General features: G+C 43.6%; 2 protein-coding genes across 4 annotated transcripts in view; both read left to right on the forward strand.

Annotated features, from left to right (window-relative positions):
- The window catches only part of LOC139072088 (uncharacterized), a 6,238-nt gene extending 2,703 nt beyond the window's left edge, over positions 1 to 3,535 (forward strand). Inside the window, exons 1-2 of the mRNA XM_070555281.1 lie at positions 1 to 732; positions 881 to 3,535. The exon at positions 1 to 732 is cut by the window's left edge and continues 2,703 nt beyond it. Of these exons, the coding sequence (XP_070411382.1) occupies positions 1 to 732; positions 881 to 922 (774 nt within the window). The 3' untranslated portion in view covers positions 923 to 3,535. The remainder of the gene's footprint in view (positions 733 to 880) is intronic.
- The window catches only part of LOC107397025 (arf-GAP with Rho-GAP domain, ANK repeat and PH domain-containing protein 1), a 75,350-nt gene that overhangs the window by 10,749 nt on the left and 43,264 nt on the right, over positions 1 to 21,337 (forward strand). For 2 of the 3 annotated variants that reach the window (XM_054731015.2, XM_070555446.1), the window contains exons 2-7: positions 11,186 to 11,271; positions 11,349 to 11,407; positions 18,716 to 19,195; positions 19,342 to 19,440; positions 19,600 to 19,756; positions 19,822 to 19,917. In XM_054731015.2, the coding sequence (XP_054586990.2) occupies positions 11,186 to 11,271; positions 11,349 to 11,407; positions 18,716 to 19,195; positions 19,342 to 19,440; positions 19,600 to 19,756; positions 19,822 to 19,917 (977 nt within the window). Of the gene's footprint in view, positions 1 to 11,185; positions 11,272 to 11,348; positions 11,408 to 17,923; positions 18,113 to 18,715; positions 19,196 to 19,341; positions 19,441 to 19,599; positions 19,757 to 19,821; positions 19,918 to 21,337 lie in introns of those variants that run through there. The other variant, XM_054731014.2, reaches the window with a different exon arrangement.

Raw genomic sequence — 21,337 nt, forward strand, 5'->3', positions numbered from 1 at the left:
ATCATTATCATCAGCAGCATCATCATTATCATCATTATCATCAGCATCATCATCATCATCATACGCATCATCATCAGCAGCAGCAGCAGCATCATCAGCATCATTATCATCATCATCATCAGCAGCAGCAGCAGCAGCAGCATCATCATTATCATCAGCATCATCATCATCATCATCATTATCATCAGCATCATCATCATCATCATCATCATACGCATCATCAGCAGCAGCATCATTATCATCATTATCATCATCAGCAGCAGCAGCAGCATCATTATCATCATTATCATCAGCATCATCATCATTATCATCAGCATCATCATTATCATCAGCATCATCATCATTATCATCAGCATCATCATCATCATCAGCAGCAGCAGCAGCATCATTATCATCATTATCATCAGCATCATCATCATTATCATCAGCATCATCATCATTATCATCATCATCATCATACGCATCATCAGCAGCAGCAGCAGCATCATCATTATCATCAGCATCATCATCATTATCATCATCATCATCATACGCATCATCAGCAGCAGCAGCAGCAGCAGCAGCAGCATCATTATCATTATTATCATCAGCATCATCATCATTATCATCATCATCATCATCATACGCATCATCATCATCAGCAGCAGAAGCAGCAGCATCATCATCATTATCATTATTATCATCATCATCATCATCATCATCACTCCTTACCTGAAGCTCAGCTTGGAGCAGGTGAGTTCTGTAATAAGTTACAGCTGAAGTCCTGTTACTGAACACCTGTTACTCAGGTGTGTTTAATACCTGATATCCTGTCATTTCTACATCACCATGTGACCTCACTGAAGGATTAAGATAATTATTTACACGTGTGTTTGATTAGCTTCCAGCTGACGGGACAGACAACATCAACTCAGCAGCCTGAGGACGCCCACACCTGTCAGCACATCCTGAAGTTCATGACGAGTTTCTCAATGCTCCTTTAGCCCTGCTGACTGACCTCACCTGTCTGGTAAGATGAAGGCGGAGCTTGTCCACAGAGCTAGCCACATCAGCTAGCGTCAGATTTTAAAAGTACAAAAGGAGGAGAGAAGCTGAGTGAAGTCTATCCTGATACGCTGGTGGACATGAGGGTTGCTGCCACAGTGACAGCTGCTGCTGCAGAGAGGAGCTTCTCCTGGTGGAACTGACTAAAACACACCTGAGATCCGGCACGTGTCCCTGTTAATGGACTTGTTCCTATAGACATCAGCCCTAACCATGTGAGGATGCTGTAGATGCCTTCGCTGCAGGAACAGAGCTGCTTGTTCTTGTTGCTGTTGTTCAAATATTAAAATTGAACTGCTGAGATCATTTAGATGCTGCTGTCCTTAAACTCTGTGTTTGTGTCAGGGGCAAACAGGAAACGGGTCGCCTGGCCTGCCAGACTGGTCTTCTGGGTAACTCTGCACTTATTTAGAGCCTGAGAGGGTTAAACAGAGGAGGAGTCTGGCACGCCAGGCTGGGAGGCGGGGGGGAGTAATCTTGCCTGGGGTAGCAAATCGGGTAGAGCCGGTCCTGCCTGAGATGTAAGAAGGAAGAGTGAACAAGAGAATCCGGGGTGAGAGCTGGGTCAAAGGTCACACCACAGTTCTTAACAAAGGGTTGGTGTGAGAAGCAAGCTGACCGATAGAGTCCCTGACTTTGGGAACCAGCTTGTCTAGGACACAGATGAGACTATAGTACAAGAAGTCAAAGTCCCCATATGTGGGCATCGGCTCTTATGGGATGAAGGCATTGCTATTGGGTAACATTCCTTCTTTAACCAATCACTGAAGAGCTTTTAATAAACGCCTGCCTACTAATTAGGCCCTAATCACCAGGCATGGCCATGTGTGTGTGACATGAGCGCATGGATACACAACATCTACATGGTCAGACTCCGGTATCGGTATTCCCCTTCTCCATTTGCCGGGACTGTGGAGACCAAACTGACATCAGATCAGTCTCTCTCTCAGCTCAGAACCGCTGGACAGGAAGCTACTTTCTCCTCTTGCTTCTTCCTGGTTCTGGGAAGGTCGGGAGGAATCAAGCCTATTCTCCATCTTTCAGCTTCGAGGCAGTAAGACACTTCTGCCTGCTGACCATCTGACAGGTTCTGAGTTAGGTGCATCCAGGTTATCAGTTCACTTGCATCAACCTGAGAGATGCCGATTTTCATGTTTGGGTGATCCCAAAACACAGGAGATTCCTGCGTTTTTCCTTCGTCGGAGCTCAGTTTCAGTGCAACGTACTTCCTTTTGGGTACTCCCTTGCACCGTGTGCCTCAAGGTGGCGCTCCAACCAATATGCACCAAGGTCATGAAAATCCTCTTTCTTGATGATCTCCTGCTTCTGACCTGCTCCAAGTCTGATGCAGACTCGCGGACGTTGGCAGAACTTCAGGTTCGGGTTTTCCATAAACAGGGAGGAGAGTTTGATGACCTTCACAGTCCAGGATTATGGACTTAACGGCGATGCTCAGGCACATGCGCACACGTCACTCTGTGATGGCACTGACAGTCATTAAACTGATGAGCATGATGAGATGCGTTCAACGTTGGCTCAGACGTCTCAAGGTTCGCCTGATCCACCACAAGCGTCACATCTTGTCCGTTCCTTCCTCGGTGAGGAGGGATCTGCAACATCAGGTTGTCCCCAGACCCTGAAAAGAGGAGTCCCGCCTGGCTGTGTGGCCTCCTATGTCTCAATATTTACAGTCTCATTCTGTCAGGATGGGTGGGGACTACATGTTTGTCCCATTCAGTGGGCGACAGCTGGCCTCCATGAATCCATGCGCGCCTAAATGTGTTAGAAGTCCTGATGATCCACAAAGCCATTCTCCACTTTGCATCCCTGCTCCAATCCAGAATGTTGTTGTTCACTCGGACAATCAATTCACAAACGTGAACCGCTAAGGCGGGGTTCGCTCAGCTGTACTTGTGTGGGTAGCTTCTGTGCTGGGCTCAGACACACCTGTCTATAAAAGCGTTGTGCAGCAGACATCATGTCCAGATGTGGCCCACGTCAATACAAATCAGGGAACAAGGAACATCATTGACCGGCACATTGCTGCTAACCGCCTAACATTGTCCCCGTCCTAACAACAACATCCTACTCTTCATGCACACGCCGCGTTTCTGATCACTTCCTTCCACGAATAAAACACTTGCTGTGTATCTTTTGTTGCTCATATTCATATTTTTAGTTTTTCTGCAAGGTATTCTTCAAGCTGCTCCATGTCTGCTGCTAGATATCTTCAGCTCTTTTTATGTGTTTTCTCAAATATTTTAATTTTTTTTTAAATATTTTTTTCAAACAGGCTTTATTCATTTTTGTCACAAATACAGACTCAAACTTACAAACATACATCAAATATCCACATGAACAGACATCATCAGCTCATTAACCAACAAGAGGCACATAACACCTTCCAAAAGACACTTTGTGATTTTATTTATTTATTTATTTATTTAGTTATACAGGGTCAATCATAAATAAACGTTGAAGATTCGTTAAAGTGAGTTCTGCCTTCTTATTTACGATTAACTTAATGGTGTTTACATAGAGGTGGAAGTCAAAGAAAACGCATAAGTTAGGGAGAGATTTGGCGACACACAAATCAACTTCATTTCACAGAAAAGCACGAGTGCTGCTGACCAATGGGACCCCACTCTACCTGGGTCATGTGACTTGTCTATTTACTTTGTATCTTCAAAATAAAAGCTGCTGAAACCCACCGTACTTTGTGGGAGGTGTCAGTGGGTGGAGCTTGTAGTGTTGATCCCTGTTCAACGCCGATGGGAATGCCAGACTCCCTTTGATGTGTACGGTCTGGGACTCTCTGGGAAAGGGGCTTGTTGTTGGTTTAGCCTTACCTAGCATGACCTGAGTTTCCGTCGGAGAACAGAAACCTGATGGCATTGGTGTGGTGGGTGGAGTCTATCAGATCAGCTGCTTGCGGTGTTTTTATTGGGTTTTAGATTTAGTCTGATTTTCTCAGATTGACCAGAGTGTTGCCCATTACATGAAGTTTTGCTCATATATGTGTGGTAACTTTTACTTCTCTATGCAATGTTTCGTAAGTGTTCACAATTAAAATAGTGTCAATACAATCTGAAAGCGTCCAACAAAATCTAGCATTCCATCAACAAATGCATCCTTGTTATTGCTGAGCCTTTAATAACTGACTGACTCTGGAAATGTTGGGTAGCCAGGAACCAAGACTTATAAAAATATGGTTTATAACAATCTATTTATTACTATATTTCTACTACTACTGATTATACAGAATAACTGGTGGTAAATGATTATTTATGATAGACAATGAGACAATAACCACACTCTAATGAAACATAATTTTGGATGTTGTTACGACTCTACTTAAGTGTCTAAAACCCAGATAACACTCCAGAACCTCCAGGAAGGCGGAACAACGTACAGCACAAGATTTCTGAGGGTCAGACTGCATGACGAGTCGCTCCAAAAGGACACGCCACATCATCAGCGCACCTCCCAAAAGCATACGTCACTAAACCGACCGCTAACCAAAGAAAGCTGAAGACAAAACGCTACTGAACCATCCTTATCGGTTGAATGTGTTCAGGAAGGTCGGATGACCTCTGGGCACCGAGGTAAAGTAGATTAACCGCAGCACCGACTCTCCAGTCCAGAGATGTTTCCCGAGTCACAACAGATAGATGGAATCGTTTACATCAAGAAGGACTCGGGGAATCGGAACTGTATCAACTTTGCTCTGCAGGAACCATTTGCTGCGTCAGCTTCAGCGTGTAGCAGGGTTTTTGACAGCTTGTCCAAAATGCTCTGGGTTAAGAGGTTTCGTTCTGGACGACCGTTCCGTAGCTTTCTCTAGAACTGACTCACGGTGAAGTGAGCTCTGTTTAAATATTCTCATGTTATGGTTTACTTATCCAATCGGAACGTGCCATGTTAAAATGTGTTAACAAGAACCTCAGAACATCACACCTTCTTTCAGAGACAGGATGCTCTGATTTGTGGCTAATAAAATGTCTATGTGTCACGACGTTTAACTTTAACTAATCTCTAATGAACCTTGTGTCTGAGTGTGGATGATGATTGCCTTGCCATATCAAACATTACTGATCATCATACATAAATCTTTCAATGTAATAATAACATTCATTTCAAACTTCAGTAATTCAAGCACAGATTAATCAAGACATTATTATTATTCATATTTCACTATTATAACAGTTCAGTCCTTTCTTCTGTGCGGGACGGCCTTGATAAGCAGACAGGCTTGGCACAGAAGGACCTTGAGAAGATGATGGCAATCTGAGTGTAAACACGCAGTGTCAAATCTTTTCCTGCAACTTGGAAGATTTAGGCCCTGTCCACACGTAGCCGGGGATCGGCCAAAACGTAGATATTTTTCTACGTTTTGGCCTGTCATCCACACGAAAACGGAGGTTTTTCACACGAAAACGGATCTTTTTAAAAACTCCGGCCAAAGTGAAGATCTGCGTTTTCTCCGTTTTGGGTGTCTGCGTGTGGACGGACAAAACCGGAGTTTTAAGGTCCGCAACGTCACTTTCCGCGACAAAAAAATGCTGACATCACGTGTGCGACCTGTGTTTACACTAGCCGACATGATGGATGCCCTCAGAGCTGCGCTCGCTTTATCAATGGTCCAAGCGCTTTCTGCTTGTTTGTTTTTGCAAGCGGAATTACTGCTCCTTGCGGAAGACCACAGACGAAGGACGAGGTTACGAACGGGGGAAGTACTGCCGCCTACAGGTCTGGCATGTCCTTAACAACGTATTTATCCGGGTACGTGTGGACAGAGTTTGTTTTTAAAACGCGGTGGTGTGGATGCAAGTTTTTGGAGGGGCGGATATTCGTTTTCAAAAAAAACCCGGCTACGTGTGGACTAGGCCTAAGACAAGGCACAGAGGCAGATTCATGTCTGTAGATGACCTGGTGGCATGTAGGTCAATATGTAGATGAGAACTGACCATTTCTGGACATTACCAGCTCAGTGGCCTAGTGGTAGAGTGTCCGCCCTGAAACTGGGAGATCAGGGTTCGATTCCTGGTCGGGTCATACCAAAGACTTTGAAAAAATGGGACCCAATGCCTCCCTGCTTGACACTCAGCATTAAGGGGTTGGATTGGGGGGTTAAACCACCAAATGGTTCCCGAGCGAGGCTGTGTCTGCAGCTCACCACTCCCCCACGGGATGGGTCAAATGCGGAGAACAAATTTTGCACACACACTTGTGTGTGTGACAACTAATGGGACTTTAACTTTACACCAGTGTCACTGGTACAGTAGACTCTGCACACCCTCATCACCCTGAACCCTCATCACTGGACCAGTGATGAGGGTTCCTGGGAGATCAAGCTGGCAAAGCAAAGTCAGTCTCAACAAGGCTGATAAGTGGTGGGTATTCAAAGGTCAAAGGTCCTTTTAATCCAGCCTGACTGGTCTGTGGATACTCCCAGGTACAGAAGTTCACTTCTGCTGGAGGCTGGCGGGTTGGTTAGCATCTGATTAAGTTGTTGCAGGTTAAGGGTCGAAAAAGGCGGCTCTATGCCACTAAAAGTGTTCTATCGCAAGATCTGGCTGGATCTCACAAGAGATGTTCATTTAGTATTTTGGCTGGAACTCCAGAATAATGGTTGTGTCTTAAGGTCCATGATGGACCAATCAGAGACCAGAATAAATTTAGTAGGCGTTATCAAGGTCCTCTGACATCACATCTTTCCTGAGAGACTATTTCACCCACTGTGTGGTCAAAATATGATAAAACTGTCATTACAGTGATCCCTCGCTACTTCGCGGTTCGTTTATCGCGGATTCACGACTTCGCGGATTTTCTCTTTGGAGCCTTATTCAAGGGAAATTCGCTGATTCGCGGAATGTTTCACCGATTCGCGGTATTTTTCTGTCATGTTTTGGGGTAAATGTCTAACCCAAGACATACAGATTCAGACTCGAGTCGAGGTAAACGATAAACAATAATTTTATTTCTTTAATGCTGAGGAAAACTGAGGGCGCACTGGTGATCCAGCGGAGGGTAAACCAGGAAGCGGCAAAATGCGGAAGTTCAGGGTGAATGTGGAGTTGAGCCGGGGTGATATCCAGAGGCGAATTGTAGAGTTCCAGGTGGCAGAGTAGACGGATGAGGAGGACGAGGTAACGGAGAGGGAGCGTGAGCACGGCGGAGAGCGGGACGGCAGAGCGGAGTTGGTATCCAGGCAGCAAACCGGTGAGTATCCAGAAGTCTCCAAGACGGGAGCGAATCCGGAGGAGAAGCGAGTCAGGCAGTAGTTAATCATCCGGCGTGGTATCTGGACAGGGCTGGACTGGGACAAAAATTCAGCCCGGGCATTTTGATTGGAGACCGGCCCATCACCTGGTTTTTTTGGAAAAGACATTAAGCCTTACGCTGTTTCTGACACACACCAACGTACACTTTCTTATTGGTAGTGTTTATGTATCAATCTAATAAACGTAAACCTACACCTTCCTTCCTATCCTGGTATTCTAAAAAAGTAGGGTTGGGGGTAAATGATTATTTTTAAAATGATTATTCTGACGATTATTTTATCGAATAGTCAACTATTCTAATGACTATTTAGATGATTAATCTAGCGATTATTTTTCTATTGCACAATTAATAAAAACCAAAAAATCTTAAATAAATTCCTCCAAAAAATTGATAAGTTGTTACTGTAAGAGAATAAACACTACAGGCCTTCCATTTTGTATAACACTGCTTTTATTGTGTTGCGGTTGTTTATGTTCTGGTGATGTGTAGAACTTGGGAGTGCAGGCTGCTGCCTGAGAGGTGGTTGGAGACGGAGTGTCTCCATGCTGCTTTGTTTTGGTCACTTATGCATGAGGCAAGTGGTGTTACGACCCTTCCTGGGGAGTCAAGTGTAAAGGGTTAAATTTACCTAAATATTGCCTTATTTATTATCTCTTGATGTTATTAGTCCCTATTTCTGTGGTTAATTGACAATAGTTTCCTGAAATGTTTCTCCTATTTTAACTGTAAATCCTTCTAGCTGTTATATTTATAACAAGAAACAGATATTCGGACGGAATATTTTCATGTTTATTCGAATATGATTGTGGAACACACCCAGCATCATAATAAATGAAGTAATATTTATGCCAATTTAAGCCTTTATGGGTGACCAGAACACTGATCAATTTTTGGCAAGGGAAATGATCATTTGTTGCCATTTTTGAGGTGTTTATGAATGTGGAAGACACCCAGCATCCTGTGATGGCACTAATAACATCAAGAGATAATAAATAAGGTAATATTTAGGTAAATTTAACCCTTTACAGGTGACCAGGACTCTGTGATCAATTTTTGGCAAGGGAAATGATCATTTGTTGCCATTTTTGAGGTGTTTATGAATGTGGAAGACACCCAGCATCCTGTGATGGCACTAATAACATCAAGAGATAATAAATAAGGTAATATTTAGGTAAATTTAACCCTTTACAGGTGACCAGGACTCTGTGATCAATTTTTGGCAAGGGAAATGATCATTTGTTGCCATTTTTGAGGTGTTTATGAATGTGGAAGACACCCAGCATCCTGTGATGGCACTAATAACATCAAGAGATAATAAAGTAATATTTAGGTAAATTTAACCCTTTACAGGTGACCAGGACACTGTAATGAATTTTTGGCAAGGGAAATGATCATTTGTTGCCATTTTTGAGGTGTTTATGAAGAGACCCAGCAACCTGTGATGGCACTAATAACATCAAGAGATAATAAATAAGGTAATATTTAGGTAAATGTAACCCTTTACAGGTGACCAGGACACTGTAATCAATTTTTGGCAAGGGAAATTATCTTTTTTTTTTTGTTGCCATTTTTGGGGTGTTTATGATGATACAGTAGGCAGTATGAGTACAGTAACATCAACAGATAATACATAAAACCCTTATTTGGTCAATTTTAGCCTCCATGAAAATCTGAGCGATTCAATCACTTTTTGGCAAGTAAAATGCCATTTTAGTTGTCTACAATTAAATCATCAATAAAGAATTTAAAGATATTTTGAGGCGTTTCTTATAGGTAAACGGGAGGGTGTAGTCTATTTGGCAAGTGACCAATCTTAATTTTATGTGCTGAAGAGCTTTTATCTTGTTACTTTTAAATAGAGCAATGTAATGTTTAGCAACTTACAGTGTCATCGTAAAGCCAAAGCTTGATCAGTTTAAATACTATTTTTCCAAGTAAAAATGTGCCCCAAACTAGTTAACTGTGGCTCCATGTCAAGTGGACTAAAGAAAGGAAGGGGAAAAAATTAAATCGCTGGAGAATTGTTTATTTACATTTATACAACGTTTACATTCAATACAGGGTGCCATTTTACATTATTTATTTTTTTAGTATCAAGGCTGTAACATAAAGAAAGCCAGTTCTTACCACAAACCATCTTTCAATCGCAAATATTGCAAAAAGGATTAATATATCCTCATTGTGAACGTTTAAGACAAATAGCAACACTTAAAACAACTTCCGAACTGGAAAAACTAATGTGGCAAGGTGCAGAAACGAGTGCCCGGATTGTATTCGATCCCTAGACTTTCGGGGTGAGAGTCATACGCTCTAACCAGTCAGCCAAAGGGACATCCCCTTGACCAACTATACAGGGTGCAAGATCAATCAAGACATTGTGACAGGACGCTCACTGCCACATCTTCCTCCCTCTTTCCACAAGCACGTCCTCGTGCTCCCGCGCAGGGTGCCACAAACACTGCCACACTAATATCCGCGATAAACATCTGTTTAAGTACCGGAAGAGGTTATCTTTGCTTTCTGAATGTCCATATTGCTAGATATGCTGAGTTTTAGGGCGAAATCCTGGGGAATTTTGTCTAGAAATGCAATTACCTAACCGTGCGCGATCCCGCGGTGGCTAATCATTTTTTGGCAGCGAGTCAATTTATGGCACAACACCGGCTCGGGTTTCTCCTCCTCCTCCCTCTTTTCTTCTCCAACCTGTCGCTGGGCTGAGGCTCCATCACTTCCTAAATTGATTTTACTTGAACCTTCACTACCAAACAACTGTGAGATTTTAACACATGTGCCAGCATCAGCCTGAAGGGCCAGTTTCTTTTTTAGTCGAATTTTCTCCGCTCCTCCTTTCCATTTTTTGTTCTCCATTTTGTAAAGCTCGTCTGTCTGTTTACTGAGATTCACAAACAACTGGCGGGTGCATCAGACCTCTGGCTATTGGTCCAGCCCAGAGTGTATTATTACCAATTGGCCAATCCACCAACTTTTACGAGGCGTCGCGTGGGGCGGCGCGGACAAGTTGTCTGCAACAACTAGAGGCCAGGAAAAAAAAAAAAAAAAACAGACACCAGCCCATAAAAGATGAAAGGGTCGGCCCAGCGGGCAGTTGCCCGCTATGCCCTATGGTCAGTCCAGCAGTGTATCTGGATAACCGTCCTCCTTTTCAAGCCGTCCCGCTAATCAGGCTAATGAGGATCAGCTGCGCTCCTTCTGTTAAATAAATACTGTAACTATGGTGTCCCTACTTCGCGGATTTTCACCTATCGCGGCCAGGTCTGGAACGCATCTACCGCGATAAACGAGGGATCACTGTAATCTACTGATATCAAAATGTGACATGACTGATAATAAAATCTTTAACTCATCAAGTAGATTTAAGATCCAAAATAATAAACAGTTATTTCCAGTCATTATTACTGTCAAGCAAAAAAGTCTTATTAAATTCACCTTAGATAAAACATATATGATTGTAATTAATCTGTGAAGTGAGAAAATCACTGTAGAAAAAGAATATGGCTCTGTCATGGGGGTAAGAGTCCTGTCTTCTGAAGGACTTGTCTTGTGACTTGCAGCAGAGATAAGGAAGCAGCAGTTATGGCGGTTCTCCTGATGGCGAGGTCATAAACGGAGCATTTGTTTTGGTTTGGAAAGCACACAGTTGACCTTTAGGCATGCACTGCCGTTCTTAATGCTATATTAGTACAGCAACAATGTCATTCTTAGACAACGTAGTACGGGAAATCATCTCTTATGGTCCCTTCTTATACATTAGCTCCACCCCCTTTGCTGACATCACTTGAAAAGGAGAACTTCAGGTTTTATCCAATGAAATTCACTGATGTTTCTGCCCCTGCAGATGACTCCTCCTCCGTCTCCGCCCATCCCAAAGCCTCGGCGTCACCGCTCAAAAGGCAGCAAGAGCTCCATCTCTTCTTTGGACAGGCAAGCTCACCCGAGTCCAGAACTAAAGATAATTTGAAACCTGTTGATGTGACTTGAACTCAAAGTCTGTGTTTCAGAGATGGACCTGATGAAAACCTGCAGGTGGACTTCTCAAACAGACATCACCTGAGCACAGGTAAACACATTTTGGGTCATGTGACCAGGATTTTCCTAGCAGTTAGCTTATCTTTGATCACCTGATGATGATGCATCAGACACAGCTGATGTGATGAGTCAGGTACCCGCTCTACCACGGGCGCTCACTCATCAAACATTAGTAGAAACAGTCCTAAAGTCCTTCCTACAAATGAAATCGAGAATGTTCGTATGAACGGACAAAATTATACACAAAACACGTGGTGGCCACTCGTAAGCACGTTCCTCCACCACCGACTTTTGACAGATCCCACCTGCGCTTACTCAGGTGGCCATGTCTGTTTGAATAGAATAGAACAGGCTGCTTATACTGGGCCAGGATTCTCTGGAGGTTTCTTCCTGTTAAAAGGGAGTTTTCCTCTCCACTGTCGCTGCATGCTTGCTTAGTATGAAGATTGCTGTAAAGACTTAGCCTAGTGAACTAGACCAAATTCTTGCTTTGCAAAGTTTGGTCTAGGCATGCTCCATTGGAACCTCAGCAGCTCCTACCAGGACTCTGGCTGGCCAATCACAGCTCTCTAGAGGGGTTTCAAACACATAAAGAGCTGTGATTGGTGGGCCAATCATAGTGCTGTATCTGCTTAGTGAACAAATCACAGAGCTTTATCCGCTTTGTGGGCCAATCAGGGCACTATATGCCTGGTGGGTGGGATGATGCAACAGAGTGAAACAAGAGTATGTCACATTCATTGTCCAGTGGAATGTGGAAATCATTTGAAAGACAACGGTAGAACCCGCCCCACAACCGAGAGCCGTCAATGGAGCGTGGCCAGACTAAATAATACATTTATTTAGTCTGGCTTGCCAGGCTAGTAAAGACTCTGACACTAGTCAGTGACTCGATGCAACCTGCTGGGTTCCTTTTATAGGCTAAATATGGCTAAATGACCTGTCCTGTACCGGACTGTGTGAAGGTCCTGGAGACAACTCTGGTCCTGATGTGGAGCTGTAGAGAAACTGAACTGAAGGGAATTGAATTGATCCAAATATGTTGCAGAGGTTGTAAACGATGTGGGGACAGAAAAGAGGTACCCGTCAGAAAAAAGAAAAATAAAATGGTTCCATATAAAACTGAATTACTTGTCATCCCAGTGAAACCATCCATCCAGCACAATATCCCAATCCAAAACGATTCCCAGTCTCTGGCTCTTAAAAAGGCAGTTTGAAACTTGGGTGTTGTGACTGATGACCAGCTGACCAAGATCACGTAGCCACCGTCTCTCGTTCATGCTGCTTCATGCTGTATAACACAAAAGATCAGACCGTACCCAACACAATATGCCAGCCAGCTCCTGGTGCAGTCTACTGTCACCTCCCGCCTCGACTACTGCAACGCCCTTCTAACTGGTCTTCCAGCCTGGACTGCGAGACCTCTTCAGATGGTCCAGAACACAGCGGTGCGTCTGGTCTTCCATCAGCCTAAAAGAGCACGTCACTCCTCCGGTCACTGAGCTCAACTGGCTATTGCTAGCTACACGCATCAAATTCAATTAGCCAGCACCAGCATACTGGATGGAACGGCTCCCATCTACCCGAATCATCTTGTAAAGGCTTACATCACGGCCCGGCCGCTCCGGTCATCGAAGGATTGTCGGCTAACAGCGCCTGCACCACGCTCAGGATGATCCAGACTCTTTTCACAGACGTGGAATGACCTAACAAGCACCACCAGAACAGGGCGTCCTTGTTGAGAAACTCCTGAAGACCCAGCTCTTCAGAGAGCATCTTCTAAACCAGCACCCGTCCCCCTCTCTACTGTCCACTCCATGTTCACTTCCCTCTAGGATTCATTATGCTGCCTCGCTGCCACCTAGAACTGACTGATCAGTGCTTGTTGTTAGCCTCAAGGACAACCTGCTGCTTCATCATCACCTGTAAGTCTCTTTGGACAAAAGTGTCTGCTAAACACATAAACTTAAACAAAACAGAATCTGATAGATTGCAGAGTAATGGGTTGTTGTTTACAGTTTATATTGAAGGAGTTGAATGATTTAGTTAGAGCTGGTTTTGTTCTCCAGGTTTTTGAGTGCAGCCTCCTCTGAGCTGTCTGTCAGTTTGGTAACCTTGGCAACGTGTGGATGTTGGAGGGCTAGAGGAAGTTCTGGGTGGGGTGTAGTTGCCTGTAATTTAATCTGGACCGGAAGCGGATCGGGGCAGTTTCTTTAGTGCACAGCAAAGAGTCCAAAAGCCTGGCATAGCTCCAGAAGGATCCCCTCCAGGAAGCGGTATCTGCTCAGGAACCTCGCTGGATTCTCACCAATCAGATCAGAGCGCTGACGGAGGCCTCGTTCCCTCCAGAGAGCACGCTCTGCACAATCCTTCAATGACCACAGATCTGCCATGCTACCATATCAGATTGTCCCATGGGTCATAGGTGTCCTTATACACTGTAAAAAAGCTGTCAAGTTTACGGTAAAATACCGGCAGCTGTGGTTGCCAGGAATATACCGTGAAAAAAACGTGTAATCTGTAAACGTAAACCGGTATACTGGTTTTGTATTCCTACAATTTACAGTAGACAATGATTTAACCAAAATCATGGTAGGAAAAATACTAATATATTTGTCAATTATACAGAAATTTCATGTAAAAAAATGCAACTTTACATAGCTTTTACAGATTTTTAAAGTTAAAAAATGTTATATTATATTAATATTTACACTGATTTGTTGTTAATTTTAACAGTAATAGGATAAAATAACTAAAAATAAAAATATGGTAGACCATATAAAAACCTTTGACAATAAAAAACAGTGAAACTAATTACAGCATTTTATTTTGACTTAACACATTTTACGGTAAATTCCTGGCAACCACAGCTGCCGGTTTCTTACCGTACATTTGACAGTACAATGAGAAAATAAAAAAATGTACATTACATTTAACATTTGCAACCGTTCAATATGGAAAAATATAAAGATGCTCAAATAAGTTAATAAGAAAATTACTGATAAACAATGAGAAAAACTGACATAGCATTTGAAAACAAAATAAACATATTTGTTCTATTCCTAGCTACAGCATAGATCTTGAGAATACAGCATGTGTTCATATATTATGGCTGGTAATCTGTGGAGAAATAAATAAACATGAAACACAAAATTACCTGCCCCTGACCGATCAACAGTGATGAGTTACTGGGTCCTGCCTTGGTGAAGGAAAGGACTCAGCGGAGTTTCTAATGGCATGGTGTCGAAGATACAAGCTCTGCAGGAAGACTTCCACGTCGGTCAGGAGTTCGCTTTGGCCTAGCAGGATCCCCTCTGCAGGAAAAAATGGACAAAGGTTCAAAAGTTTGATCAGGGCTTAAAAATGCACAGAAATGAACAAGCTCTCAAAAACAGATCTACAGATAAATTATTTCTGAAGTTTTAACAATACAGTTCTTCAGCCTACTTATGTAAAAGTGATACATAAACAACGCAGCCACAATCACAATCATAATTTATTGGAAAACACTGTATTCAAGTCTCCTATTGATTTATCATAGAGCTTGAAGTTAATGACTGAATCAGGGTATATGCAGGAAGCTTGAAGTTTAGTTTAATACCTTTTCAAGACTCAGTTTTTTCTAGCAAATGAAGGGACTGTTGGGAATTAAAAAATACTAAAAATTTCTTAAAAGGCAGACATTTTTGCTTTCTAAAGTAAACTTTTCCTCATAAATTTAAAAGTATTTGTTCGACATTTTCTGACCTTACAAGGTCAGAAAATCTTTATTTAGGTAGCGAAAATGTCTGCCTTTAATGACAAAGAAATTCTTAGTTTTCTCTAGGAAATTTATTTCTGGAAAATTCAAATTATTCTCGGAATTAAGAGTTTTAGCCTGCAGTTTTGTCACATTCTGCAGGCTCTTGTCGTGTGAGACGGCCTTTACTAGAGGTGCAGTTTCCTCCATTTCCTCTCATCCCCCTCATGGCCGGGCCCCTCCCAAGCCGGGGGCCCACTGGCCCCCAGCCCCCCTGTAGCTCCACCCCTGGAGTGTGTATCCTTTTCCTTCCGCTGTTAGTCCTTCAGGTAAAGTCATAACCAGATGACAGGAGTTATCAGGTGATCAGCCAGGCTAATGATGAGATGCAGAAAGAAAACAAATCCAGGACAGTGTACAGTAATAATATGTGGTGTTGCTCACCTCATGTGCTCTTATAGAGTATTAACGTGTGCCTGCCTCATGGTGTAGAGTCCATATTTTGCTGAGTGTCCTGCAATAATGCAGGTTATTAATTAATTTACTTTTGATAGCAAAAACAAAATATTTAATGTAAAAGTTATTTAGCAGGTGAATCGGCTCACACGTCACCACCAAGTGTCACAGGACCAGTGGAGCTGCCCCTGGCACCATGAAGAACAGAATGGAGAGCCTCGACGGGTGCATAAACTTTAATTGGTTTCTCTGGTCTAATGCCTTGGACTTCACTCCATGAGTTGCACCATGAAAACTGTTTAGAGATACAGGTGCTGGCCAGTAAATTAGAATATCATCAAAAGGTTGAAAATATTTCAGTAATTCCATTCAAAACGTGAAACTTGTACATTATATTCATGCAATGCACACAGACCAATGTATTTCCGATGTTTATTACGTTTAATTTTGATATTTATAGGTGACAACCAATGAAAACATCAAATCTGGTATCTCAGAAAATTAGAATATTCTAAAGGCCAATGAAAAAATGTTTGTTTCTCTAATGTTGGCCAACTGAAAAGAATGAACATGAAAAGAACGTGCATGTATAGCACTCAATACTTAGTCGGGGCTCCTTTTGCCTCAATAACTGCAGTAATGCGGCGTGGCATGGACTCGATCAGTCTGTGGCACTGCTCAGGTGTTATGAGAGCCCAGGTTGCTCTGATAGTCGTCTTCAGCTCCTCTGCATTGTTGGGTCTAGCGTATTGCATCCTCCGCTTCACAATACCCCATAGATTTTCTATGGGGTTAAGGTCAGGCGAGTTTGCTGGCCAATCAAGGACAGGGATACCATGGTCCTTGAACCAGGTGCTGGTGGTTTTGGCACTGTGTGCAGGTGCCAAGTCCTGTTGAAAGGTGAAGTCTGCATCCCCATAAAGTTGGTCAGCAGCAGGAAGCATGAAGTGCTCTAAAACTTCCTGGTAGACGGCTGCATTGACCCTGGACCTCAGGAAACAGAGTGGGCCAACACCGGCAGATGACATGGCACCCCACACCATCACTGACGGTGGAAACTTTACACTGGACCTCATGCAACGTGGATTCTGTGCTTCTCCGCTCTTCCTCCAGACTCTGGGTCCTTGATTTCCAAAGGAAATGCAGAACTTGCTTTCATCAGAAAACATAACTTTGGACCACTCAGCATCAGTCCAGTCCTTTTTGTCCTTGGCCCAGGCGAGACGCTTCTTGCGCTGTTTCATGTTCAAGAGTGGCTTGACACACGGAATGCGACACCTGAATCCCATGTCTTTCATGAGTCTCCTCGTGGTGGTTCTTGAAGCGCTGACTCCAGCTGCAGTCCACTCTTTGTGGATCTCCCCCACATTTTTGAATGGGTTTGTCGTCACAATTCTCTGCAGGGTGCAGTTATCCCTAGAGCTTGTACACTTTTTTCTACCACATTTTTTCCGTCCCTTCGCCTGTCTGTTAATGTGCTTGGACACAGAGCTCTGCGAACAGCCAGCTTCTTTAGCAATCACCTTTTGTGTCTTGCCCTCCTTGTGCAAGGTGTCAATGATTGTCTTTTGGACAGCTGTTAAGTCAGAAGTCTTCCCCATGATTGTGGTGCCTTCAAAACAAGACTGAGGGACCTTTTAAAGGCCTTTGCAGGTGTTTTGAGTAAATCAGCTGATTAGAGTGGCAGCAGGTGTCTTCTATATTCAGCCTTTTCAGAATATTCTAATTTTTTGAGATACCAAATTTGGAGTTTTCATTAGTTGTCACTTATGAATATCAAATTTAAATGTAATGAACATTGGAAATACATTGGTCTGTGTGCATTGCATGAATATAATGTACAAGTTTCACGTTTTGAATGGAATTACTGAAATATTTTCAACCTTTTGATGATATTCTAATTTACTGGCCAGCACCTGTATACTAAGCATAAATAAAAAGGTGAAAACAACTTCGATGTCATAACAGAAATGGATTATATTCTCACATTTACCTTGCTCCGCTGGCCAAGGGTGCTAAACAAAACAATAATTCCTCAAAGCTGCTTTATGTGTAGATTCGAGTGGGGATGGACAAGAAAAACAAACAATGACTATAGAGTGTCGAACTAATAACCCAAACAAAAGCGTCAATACAGCAAAACTTATGTGGGGATGCAGTCAGCACTGTGCAGCTGAGGTGAATTCAGGCTAAAGACATAATTTCAACACTTCAACAGTGTTATCTTCTCTACAAACAACTTAACCCAAGCCATTTTCTCTGGAAGGGTGTGGCTTATATAAATTCTGTGAGCCAATTAAGAGTCATTGCCATCAGCTGCTCAGCTGGCAGCTACAACCAGAATCAGTCGCCTCCTTCATGATGTCATGATGTAATCTAGCGCCAAGCTCACAGCACCTGGCCACCTGAGCCAAGTCACGTTCAGCCTCCTGATGTGGATCAGTCTGAACCGTCAGACCAGTTTCTGTCTGCTGCCAGAGATTCCCAGACTGGTTTGTGGTCTGAATGGAACCACACACAGATTCAATCAGGGCAGAGCAGGTGTGTGTGTGTGTGTGTACTTTATATGTTTAAAAGGACAGATTTGAACTTTAACCTGTAGCGTGGATACATTTCCACATTGTGGGGACAGTTTGTTGGTCCACCAAAATACTAAAGACCCTAATACTTGGTTTTAGAGGTATGGTGTGAATCAACTTTTAGTTTAGGTCAGGGTCGGGGTTAGGGTTAGGGGAGTCCCAAAAATGAATGGAAGTCAATGGAGGGTCCACACAAGGATACAGAGACGTGTGTGTGTGTGTGTGTGTGTGTGTGTGTGTGTGTGTGTGTGTGTGTGTGTGTGTGAGAGTGATGGATGATGGCTTTAATTATTCTACAGGTTATTGTTCAGCCTTCTGACACACACACACACACACACACACACACACACACACACACACACACACACACACACACACACACACACACACACACACACACACACACACACACACACACAGGAATCCAGGAATTGAAATAAAAAAACGTAGTTTTTCTCGGAATCGTACAAACAGTTGGAACCGGTTCCAATCGATGCTCGATGCTCGACGGCCAACCCCAGTGGCAAGTGTCATCCAGATTATGTCACTCTCTCCTCCTCCTCAGGTACAGATGCTTCTCCCCTTTCTGCTCCAGAGGGCTCCAATCAAGATGTTTTTGTGAAAGTAAACAGCATTGCTGACATCATCGCCACCAACATCCCATCTCTGGCAGGAGCTGCGTCAGCTATAGGAGGCCCCATTGCCTACGCCCCCTCCTCAAACCTGATGATCCCTTCTGCAAACAGCCAGACTGACAGTGTTGCTACTAGCATACGTTGTTTAGCTGAAGCTGCTAATGTTTTAGCCAATACAGCTTTTTTAGACTCCGCCCTCTCCGCACCTGCACCTGCACCTGCTGCTTTCTCAGGTGCCCCAGACTTGGACAGAATCATTGGCTCATTGTCTAACATTCCCAGTTTAGCTGGGACTGTCAGCAGCATTGCTAATCCTTCCATTAGCTCCTCCCCCTCAGCCCCACCCCTCTCATCTGATACACCACACCCCCAACTTCTGAAAACAACTGGATCTGCAGACACTCTCACAGGTAAAGTAGCCAATCAGGCTGAGGTCTGAGATGTTAAAGTAGTGGGCTGGTCCTGGTTCTGGACCGTTGTACTGAACTTAAAGGCTGAACTAAGGTTCCTTCAGACTGACGTCTGCTTCTCTTTGTGGTTCTGAACATGTGTCCAGATGTTGGCGTTCTGTCCCAGATGGTGACCCAGTGTTTGGACCAAACTGCAGGAGCCATGGGACCATCAGTAGATAAGGATGCAAAGTCTTCTGAAGAAGGTTCTGAAAGTCATATTTTTTCAGCTGAACCAGACCCAGTTCTGGATCAAGTTCTAATGACCCACTTATGTTATTCTTGCTCTTGGTGTTCTGCGTGCCTCTGCCCTTGTCATTCTGGTTACTTGGTTCTAGTTCCAGTTCCATCTTCTCTTCTTCCAGAAAAAGACGAGAACATCATGGTGTTGGCTTGTTGGACCAATCTGGAAGAAGCTGACTCTGAATCATCCAATGAGGATGATACAAAAGTTAGTAATGTCTCCAGTGAATCCAGTGGACCAATGGGAGAAGATTCTGGTTCTGACACAGCTACCACCAGGTGTGTTTGTGGTATATCTTCATCTCCATTCATTGATGCTGATACCTCTGTTGTTTGTTCTTTAGAGTTGCATCCAACCAATCGGAACGTTTGATCCCAACTCGACCAGCCCCGCCTCCTCCTCACAAGAAAACCCTGACAGTGAAACAGAGGATACCCAGGTATACCACATGGTTCAGGTCCATGCTCAACCTGATTCTGTTTTCTTTTTAGTTCCAAATCTAAAATGAACTGAGTGACTACATCTAAAGCTCTGGGGTCTCCTATGTCCAAAAAATGGGCACATAAAATCCAGGTGTCCCCCTTCTGCTCCAGAAGTCCAGACTATTCAGTGATGAAGAGTCTGACGTTCCACACCTACTTCTTGTCTGGCATTTACGCTTTTCTACAGTTTTCAGTCATCTGGAGACAGTAAGAGGGCCTGCTAGGAGATTGCTAGATGTGGACATAATTCCTGTCTCCAATAGAGACATTCTTATGTCCACGTGAGTTTTAACCCTCTGGTGGCAGGCGTTGCAGATTAGCAACGTTAAAACCTACCTACCTGGTTACTCCACACATGTACGTCATGAACATTTTTAACTCAGAAGTTCCCCTGAAGGACTTAGTTGTTCATCCTTTTATCAAAACTTATTTTGAGCCTGAGAGGGTTAATTAAAGCATGATCAGAGTGGAGCAGAACATCTCATTAGTCTTAATAGAGGAGATTCCAGATGCAGCCATGTGAAGAGAGCCAGAGTCCTGTGGACCACCATGAGACGGCCTCATCAGACGGATAATCCTAAAGGAATAGCTCCCCGTTTCATCCAGCTGCTGACCACACTGTGGTTTCAGAGGGTGACCAGCATGGTGTCCTGGTCTATTTTAGTGAGCAGCAGGAGAATTCCCCTTTGATCAGAATGAACACAGTAAATAGATCCACGTGTCGGGACAGTTTGATCTACGCGGGTCTGTTTAGAGTCGTTAGAGTTGGAGCTTACATTATCTAGGAAATCCATTTAGGGCTTTGTGCATAACGTCTGGTTCACACTGGAAGCGTCAGCGACGCGAAACGGCAGCGGAACGGTTTACTGGCGAACTTCAAAGCGATCCGTTTCACACCGGGAGAGTCTTGGCAGTGGCATGGCTTCCTCGCTCTGCTCTTCGCTGGACTCACGAGATCACACGATCCTTCGAGACTTCAGGTCACGGTTTGTTTATGCAATCTGCCATTAAACCAAAAAGAAAGAAATCACGTTTGATATTGCTGTGTGATGTCACATATGACATTGTTCCTCTACACTGCCAGGAGTAAAGCCGTGAAAAACACACTCTTGGAACGATGGAACCGTTAGGTCACACGTAAGCTTCATATATATGAAATTGCATTGCTGCAGTACTTCTATTTAGAAATTTACCAGTAATTTTACACTGAAACCGTGTGTGATTTTCTGTCTAACCTTATGTTAACTATTAAAATTGACGCATTCCATAAGTGACACGGCAAAAATAGAACCCAATCCCATCCTTAGCGGCGCTGCGCAACACGACGTGCCGCTTCTGGGATGCACCTGGAAGTTGCAGCGTCGCTGCTGGTTTGAA

Source organism: Nothobranchius furzeri, chromosome 10 (genome assembly GCF_043380555.1).
Source record: "Nothobranchius furzeri strain GRZ-AD chromosome 10, NfurGRZ-RIMD1, whole genome shotgun sequence".
NCBI lineage: Eukaryota > Metazoa > Chordata > Actinopteri > Cyprinodontiformes > Nothobranchiidae > Nothobranchius > Nothobranchius furzeri.